The sequence below is a fragment of the Lathyrus oleraceus genome, chromosome 6, assembly GCF_024323335.1.
Source record: "Lathyrus oleraceus cultivar Zhongwan6 chromosome 6, CAAS_Psat_ZW6_1.0, whole genome shotgun sequence".
NCBI classification, from domain to species: Eukaryota; Viridiplantae; Streptophyta; class Magnoliopsida; order Fabales; family Fabaceae; genus Lathyrus; species Lathyrus oleraceus.
Genome location: NC_066584.1, coordinates 444466459 through 444475942, shown reverse-complemented (window position 1 = coordinate 444475942; position 9484 = coordinate 444466459). Strand labels below are relative to the sequence as shown.

Sequence of the window (9484 nt, the reverse complement as noted above, 5' to 3'; positions counted from 1 at the left end):
GATTGGATCTTTGGAACTATTGTTGCACATTGTTAGCCATCATTGTCTACTTCGTGTGCTTTATCTTTAATCAAGTGTTTCACATAATATTTTATTTAAATAGAAGCAATAAAATTAAACTATTGTGAACATGTCCTATGAGTATAATTTTTTAAATAATAAAGTGTCAAACTAGAGAGAAAGCAAACATGATAAAACGGAAATGGAATGTTAGAAGACAAACTATGACTAAAAAAAAGCATTATGAATAAAAAACAAACCTTAAGTAGTTCTAGTACTTCACAAACTTTGAATGGTTAGAATTTCTGTTCCTGGTATTTTTTAGGTGACATGAATTTAATAAAAAAAGAAAATAGGATGAGTTTATAAAATTAGAAGTGATAAAGCGGATCTTGCTGAAATGTCTCTTAGCAATTTTAGTGCTACGGGTTAAATTTTTAGATTTATAATCTCTAATATGCACGTCATATTCTTAATTTTATGATTAAAAAAACATTATGAATATATTTTTAGTTTTATGATTAAAAAAGCATTATGAATAAAAAACAAATTTTAAGTAGTTCTAGTACTTCGACAAACTTTGAATGGGTTAGAATTTCTTTTTTCTGGTATTTTTTAGGTGACATGAAATTTAATTTTTAAAAAAAGGACGAGCTGATAAAATTAGGAGTGGTAAAGTGGATCTTGTCGAAATGTCTTTGCCAGCAATTTTAGCATTACGATAAAAATTTTAGTTTTACAATCTCTAATATGCACGTACTATTCTTATTTATTCTTATTTTTTGGCGGGACAGACCAAATTCTCAATTATTCTCGTTCTACTCCATGTTTTTTTTTTCCGGATTTTTACCGGGCTGAGCTAAATGGGATGAACATGCCTCTTTGTTAACCCTAAATAAAATATTTCTTCCATTTTTATCAAAGGTCATAAGTTCAAACATAGCCTCGACTCGGGGTATTAATATTTAGAGTTATGCGAAGGATATCCAATCGATTTATATATAAAATAAAGTTGGGTCAAATAACCTCTATACATATGAAAATTCTAATAAGGGTGTTTTTTTTATGGAATTGCTCTTTCCACCCTTATACGTGATCCCCTATTATGCCAAAATTGATGGGGCTAAAATTTAATCTGGACATGTATCTCCGTATGCACTAAAGGTACGTCCAAAGATGCATCTTCGTACACACCATTTATTCATATGCTCGCGTCAGACCTTCCCTCTTTCTCCTTCATTTTCTAAAAACTTATCAAAACAAAACACTTGAGCTCTCACACATTCAAACATCTCATCCATTCATTCAAGCTTCTACCATTGGAGCTCTTTCTCCTCATTTCCAGCATCTCACAGATTCAAGTTTCTCCTTCTCCTTCTCATCAATCTGAATTTGTAAGTTTTTCAAAAAAATTATCTTTTTATGTTTTGATTTGTAGTTAGTTGTTTAAACTACATTAATTATTTTAGATACATTAGATAATAGTGTAAACGAAATTGATAGCCTACAAGAATATGTATTGGCATATTTTTGGAGGGTTAGGGCTGCAATGGTGTTTCTGCCATGACTGAGAATCATAAGTTTATCTGAAAACGTATCTCCGGATTTTCCCAATGCTATTTTCGGAGATGCATATCCGAATTTGAATTAGGCAAATTTTTTGTTGATTTTGTGAATTTGTACTGACAAGCTCTTTATCTCTATCGGTTTGTAAAGCATGTGCAAGACTAATAATAACGCCAAAAACAACCCTGGCAGAGTTAGGTTGGGATGTGTGTCCTAAACCGCGTCGGTACAACGTGAGAGGGCAGGAGCTAGGGCGGCGAGGCCACATGTTAATTATAACTCGTCTGATGGTTCACAACCATCAAGTTCACATCGTCTAGGTTCTGCTTCTCGTAGCCACCTCTATCAGGCATCCATTTCATGAGGCCACAAGTCCCTAGATGATTCAACAGACCCTGAAGTCCCTAAAGCCCCTGAAGGCCAAGAGGAAGCCGTTGACCAATTAGAGAGTTATTCAGGAGGCCCATTTGACACCTCTTTACTTTATCTCTATGCAGATCATGCTAATAGGCATATTTAAGAATTAGACATATATTTATTTTGGAATACATATGTTTTCAACTAATTAAATTGATATCGATGGTAATATTTTTTTTATCAGAGCGTACGTGTTTGAAATCAGAAAACCATGAGCGGAAGATATTGGAGTAGGGGCAGTCCACTGCTAATTCGTTTCAAGATGTTCTATGTTATTACGGTCTTGTGGGTTTATGTTTTGGTGCGTACATGACCATATCCTACGGCATGCATGCGACTTTTGTTGATAGGTGGCATTCAGAGACTTCGTATTTCCACCTTTCTACAGGCGAGATGACCATCATCTTGGATGACATCTCATGCCTCCTGCATCTTCCCATAAGGGGAAAATTACTGGGTCACAATAGGATCAGTCGAAAGGAAGGCGTCAATATGGGTGTACATGGGTTGGGTTGGATCGGGTTTGGCCTAACTTGTTACCCAACCCATTCGAACTTCAATGGGTTTGGTTCGTTGTTCAACCCACAATTTTATTGTCAAAATCGACCCGAACTGACGTGTTCATTTATGGGTTGGATTGAGTTGGGTCCGCGTGTTGTGTTTCAAATGAAAAATATATTTTTTATGATTCTTTTTGTCGATTTAAAAAAAAGTAGCACAATAAAATTCGATAAAACATATCATATAATATCTAATAAAATTCATCAACACGGCATAACACTTGATAATAGTATAAAATTCAACAAGACACGTTATTTCTATAAAATACATAAGTTGGAAATGATACAAAATAAAATATGAAAAAACATTTAATCATAGAAATATACACGGTTTGGGTCAATGAGTCCGTGGGTCGATCCGCACCCATGAACACCCCTAGGCGTCGACATGATGGTCACCCATTTAGGGGGTGACCCAACTTAGGGCTCATAGGAGGCACATGACATAAGAGATGCTCATGCTAGGTTTAATTTTTTTCAGAAAAGCTTTATAAAGACCATCTGCAAAAGACTGTGGACGCTGAAGGTGATGACATGCATGTTGAGTACCATCGAACTTGCGCATTGAAGTGTCACCTCTTGTTCTTAGTTGTCACGTCCATTTTTGTGGAAAAAAGTACAACCTATGTCGATATAGTCTATCTTTAGTATTTCATCAATTTGACTGCGATTCATGAGTATAACTGAGGGGCTTCCTATTTGGTCTAGCTGTACTCGAAGCTGCCTACGAGTTATCTGGAAGACAAAGTAGATAACATGAAGTTGCATGATGCTTATGATAATTTACCATTACTAATATTTTCTTAATTCATTTGTTACACTAGTTATTAATATTATATATGAACCATTTTCAGGGATGAATCATCTCACACTTCCCTCGCATCACCGAGTTTGAAGTTGCGCTTGTATACACTGAGGATTGGCCGCATGCTGCCGCATTTATTCTGTAAAGGAAGAATAATGTAGTCGAGCAATTTAGAGTGCATCTTGACCATCTTATGACATAGAACATTTATTTTTGCCCATATGGTGATCACCGTGAGATGCGTCCATTTGTCATCATTTTCTTATACTCCGGATGGCTGGCACGTGGGTCAAGTATGATGTTTCCTTATCCGCCTGAGCGAGTGATGCAACAGTTTGGCTATCTACAGATTATTCTGAGACACCCCTCAGATTTCGATCACCCATCGTCCTCCACAGAGATCTTGATGCGATACTTGACGATTTCGAGAGTCAACTGATACCAGATGAGTATTGTAGGGTACTATCTCATGTATAATGGGCTTATGCAGACTACTACATGATCTGGTTCTATAAGGTGTCACGCCCTATCATGACACCAGACGCTCATAGTAGACCACCTAAGCCAGCTAACCAAGATGCACTTGAGGCTCAAGATGACGACACCAAAAGCGCGACGGCGGTCTGTCGCCGTGTTGAGGAGATGGGTAGAGCAGCCATACAGGCATGACTCTTTGAGGGTGACAGTCCTCAGTTGACCCTCGTGGAGAACATGGTTTCGAGTTACGAAATGATGTGCAGTACAGTCGGAGGAGGAGAAGGCAATGGGTTCGACATACCCAGTAGTTTATGTTTGGATGTATTATTTTTTTTGTATTTTCGAACAAATATTATGTCTGATGTTGCATTTTTTAATTAATGTATAACTTTTTAATTTCATTTACCTTTAATTAAACTTGATTTTACTTTGATTTTACGTTAATATAATTTGACCTCAAAAATTATAATGTTGGAACAATGGTGCTGTTCTGAAACCATTCAGGGGAATTTCTGGAGATGTGTCTCCGAAGTAATCCCCCCTTACCTGTAAAAGGACTTCAAGGGACATTTCAAAGATGCATTTCCGGATACATTCAATAATATACAGAGATACATCTCTGGATTATATTTTGATCAAAATGAGATGAATCTCATAATAGCGTACTTTGATATGATTTAGATACGTCAGAAAATACATTTTTGATACATGAAAGACAATTTTAAATTTTTGATGGAATACACATTTAAGGGCGTAACAAAATTTATTTATTTTAAACAATAAGGATGATTTTTATTTTGGGAGCAACCTAATCTATGAAAATTTCTTTAGGCATATGGGCCATCCTGTTGGCCCACATCTCGTATAATGATAGAATGGGCCAGACACTTATTTCGTTGATTTGTGATAGATAGATGATCCAAAAATATCAGAATAATCATTAATCCCTCAAAACCTCTATACCACTCACCAATTACCTCTATATATATACTCTTCTTGAATATTTAATGTTCTACATAAGTCTATTGCAATTGATTAAGAATATGGAGTGTGACTTTCTTTGATGACTTTGGACCCTACCACTCGTGTATTAAAAGTTGATTAGCACTCAACAATAGATGACTCTGCATAACATATGTCTTGGTTCCTCATTGATACTTGAGATGATATTGAAATTCATTTGAATGTCTTATTGGGAGAAATAAAGAGTAATCATTAGTTAGTTCAAAAAAAAAGTTTGATGATGAGAGATAATAGATTTATTAGATGATATAAGAGCTCTTTTATTACACTTTTTTAAAAAAGAAAATTACTTTTAAATTTTTTCGTTAATTTGTTATTTTCTAAAAAGTCGAAATGAGGATATATAATATTTTGTTAATTATATATAAATTGTTATTTTTAGTGAAGCGAATATCCTCTACTGCTGTCTGCGGGTGACAATTCAAAACTTTAATAATTTTTTTTCTTCAATTCATTCAAATGCTTTTCCCTAATTATTTACGGGTTATTATTATATATTATTAGAATTCGAAAAAGACCTGTCTTGCACATCGATAATTTATGAACGGTCACAGCATGTGTATATTCCGGGTTAGTCCTTGGATTATAAAAAGCCGAATAAAGATGTGTCTGTAACAAAGGATCGACCAAATGGTCATGAAACGATGACAAATACTTAATAAGTTCGTTACAAATGGTTAAATATGTCATTGCATTTATTATGGTCATGAAACGATGACAAATACTTAATAAGTTTGTTACAAATGGTTAAATATGTTATTACATTTATTATGGTCATAAAACCTATTAATCATGACTATTCATTAAGAGAGAAAAGACTCACAATATAAATAGGTCTTGAGACTAACAATGGAGGGAAAGACATCTCACTATGAATAACATAAATTGGAGAAAACATATGAGAAATCTTAGACCACCAACAATGGTGGTCACTGATCCATCCTAACATACCTCCTACCGAGCATGATGATTGTGACCTCACCTGACTAACTTGAGGGAGGTTTCTCCAAATAATATTTTAGCAAGAACATTTGACGTCCACCGTGGAGCTTCGATAAAACTTTCTCGGGCCACACAATCATACTAGTTAGTAATCTCACCAATCGTACCTCCATTTTCCGTAAAACACATCTCCATGGAAATTCCAATGTCCTATATGAGAAAACTAAGCAATTTGTTCAGGTTTTTTGTGATATAAACATATGCATAACCCATCATGTTAATCACACAATCAATAAGAAAATAAAACCAATCATTCACACCCAAATCGTCAGTCGAGAACTTCTCCTTTCTTTGGTCGACAACCTATGCGGATTTCTCAATCGGCGACCTCTATCATAAGTGACAAACGCCACAAGGACATCGATTAGTCAAAGCAAGTTGCAGATTCATTAAACTGACTATATGAAGCTCTTCCACAATGATATAAATCAGCGAAATCCACGACAATGGAAGGGTTGGTTAAGGTGGAACATTAGAGCTATGAACAAGAACCGACACAGTTGAATCCCAACTTTGACAGGAATGGTTCTGCGAAGGTCACAAGATGAAGACTCTAGGGTTTTAACCCAAATCTCTGATTTCATAAGGGACCCTTACCGATAATTTAATTATGTTGATTCTCGACGGATCGATGTATGATGATAGCCCGTCATTGCTTGAATTTAGTCGAAGAATCAGATTGAAACAAGAGAAAATGAGCCAAAAGAAGAATAAAGACCAAAGAATGAGGAAAAAATAGGTAAGTTTGAAGATTGTGGACTTAGTGGAAATTTGACTGAAAAGGAAGCAAAAAAGAGTCTAGCTTCGGAAATAATCACATGCACCTATCAATTGTGGTATTGTTATTTGAATTATGAGTAGCTAAGCTCCTCTAGGTTAGATTGTGTTATGATGAACCTATTTCAATATTGTTGGATTACATGTTAATTTCACTTTGTATGAACCTTTTGATCTATAATGTCATTCAATTGCTTATTGTTCTTAATTCTTTTTTTGTGAGATACTATTTTAATCTGATTTTGGGCACATAGGGAATACTGACCATTAGTCTATGTGTTATACCTAGGGTAATTGTTGTACTTACACTGATTGAATATGAATAGGAGATACCGACTAATGGCATATGGAATTAACATTTTATACATCGTCTATCCCTGCTTAGGCTAGTGGACTAGGGATAGAAAGCTTTGAGCATCTTGCACGCTTCTAGGAAACATCTTTAATGTGCAAACCAACTGATGTCACTGAAGACTAGGTTAAATTGAGGTTGTTTGGGTTTTCACTGATTGGAAGGGCGAAAGATTGGTTACTTTGATTTCCAAATGGAACAATTCAGACTTGGAAGGAATTTGAGGAAAAATTCGTGGAAAGATTTTTCACTATTACTCAGTTTACCAAGCGCCGAGCAGAAATTGTGAATTTTGAGCAACAGGAAATTGAGTCACTTTATGACTCTTGGGAAAGATTCAAACTTTTGTTACGTTGATGCCCGAATCACAATATGAATTATATGGAGCAGATGCAAAATTTCATCAAAGGTCTCAAGAGTCAAACTCGCTTGTTGTTGGATGCTTCCGCAGGAGGTACTATCTACCAAATGACATGACCACAAGTAAATGACCTTATTGAGAAGATGTGTATGAATGGGTACCGTTCAAAAAGAGAAAGGTCAGTCAAGATTGAAACTGTTGGCACGTCTAAAGGTATGTTAGATGTTGATATCCATACTGCTCTTTTAGCTCAGATTGAATTATTAAATAAAAAGCTATATAAAAGCAACTTAGATAAAGCTAACGTGAGTCAGATACAAGCACTTAAGTGTGATTTTTGTGGAGGAGAACATGCAAATGGAAGGTGCTCGTTGAAAGGGACCAATGAGGAGGTCCAATTTGCTAATTTTTAGAAGAACAACTCATATTCCAATACATACAATTCGGGTTGGAATATCACCCAAATTTTCGTTAGAGCAATAATCAAAATGAAAGTGCTAACCAAGGTATGCAACAAAGCCAAGAATCTCCATTTCAAAGTAAGCCGTCAAAGTTGGAAGAGACCTTGGAGAATTTCATTAAAGTCACTAAAAATAGCTTTGATTAGGTAAATAAGAACCATGAAGAAATGAGTAGAAACCATGATGCATCTATCAAAATTTTGGAGATGAAGATTGGTAGGTATCTAGACAAATAGCTGGTTTGCCAAGCTCAAATGGAGGATTCACATGTAACACTGTAGATAATTCTAAGAATGAATCATGCAAGACTGTGGAAACATATTTTGATTTAATTACTAAAAAGGGTGAAGCTGAAATAGTTAAAGAGGATGTAATTGAATACAAAGAATGTGGAATTGAAAAAGAGGATAATGGAAATCAAGGTGACATAGAGGAAATGAGAGTCACCATTGATCAACTTATAGATAAAAACTCTCATTGGAGGAGAAAAAAGAAGCAAATCCTAAATGAACCAAACCCACCTTTACTAGATTACATAAAATCACCATATCCCATCATTAAGAAGAAACTGGTACATGATGATGAGGCTAGAATGTTTGAAAATTTTTAAGTGTTGACAAAACTTTAGGTAAGTATCTCGTTCTATGAAATTTTAGAATTAATTCCCAAGTTTTCTAAGTTTATGCAGGAATTGCTAAAGGGTGGAAAGTAGAAGCTGACTAAAGAACATATCAACATGATAAAGAAAGAGGAGATGGCAGAACCTCAGAAAGTGCCACCAAAGATGAAGGATCCAGGAAAGTTCACCATCGCTTGTACCATTGGTGGGGCGAAAATCCCACATGCTTTATGTGACTTTGGGTCAAGCATCAATGTCACGTCGCTGAAAAAATTTAAGGAATTTAAGATAGGAGAGATCATACCGAGCAACATGACACTCACTTTAGCCGATTCATATGTGACGCATCCGCTTGGTATTATACAAGATGTGCTAGTTCATGTCAATGGTTTGACCTTCCCCGCAGACTTTGTGGTGATTGACATGAAAGAAGATTCAGGAGGGTCAATTATTCTCGGTCTTCCATTCTTAACAACCGAGAAAGCAAAAATAAATGTGAACACATGTGAACTTATTTTGAAGTTCAACGAGGAAAATATGGTGTTTAATGTATATGAATGGACACAAGATGTGGAGGATCTAGAGACATGTTACCAGTTGAGAGAAAAAGGTAGTGAAGTTCACAAAAGAATGACAACAGGAGTTTTCATCGGCGTGAGGGTATCCCTTGCACCTAACGTGTTTTAAATATGGGATGTCAAGCTACTGACGAAAAAGAAGCATTGGATGGGAGGTAACCCATCATTTATAACCAGTTTTTTATTTTGCAGAATTTACTTTATTTTTATTCAAGACCATCCAAAAGAGGAGTTAGCTACTCAAGCATAACCTTTCCATGACGATCTATGCTTTCTTTAATAAACAAGTTTGTATATGTGTTTTTTTCTTCAGATTTGCAAGTTTAACACTTTAGCATTGAACATATGATCCAAAAGACATTTGATCATCACAATAGCAACTAACAACTTGAAGGCGAATGATGAGAAAAGAATCAACGAACTTGTACTCAACCTATAGATAACTTATCTAATAAGGTTTGAGCCAAATAAATTCCATTATTCCCT

The 9484-nt window shown here is 35.3% G+C and overlaps 1 protein-coding gene across 1 annotated transcript; it reads left to right on the top strand.

The window, feature by feature from the left end:
* Positions 1 to 8537: 8537 nt before the first annotated feature.
* LOC127096170 (uncharacterized) lies at positions 8538 to 9107 on the top strand. Its single transcript, XM_051034780.1, has one exon. It carries the CDS (start codon positions 8538 to 8540, stop codon positions 9105 to 9107), a length of 570 nt encoding a protein of 189 aa, XP_050890737.1.
* The last annotated feature ends 377 nt before the right edge of the window (positions 9108 to 9484 follow it).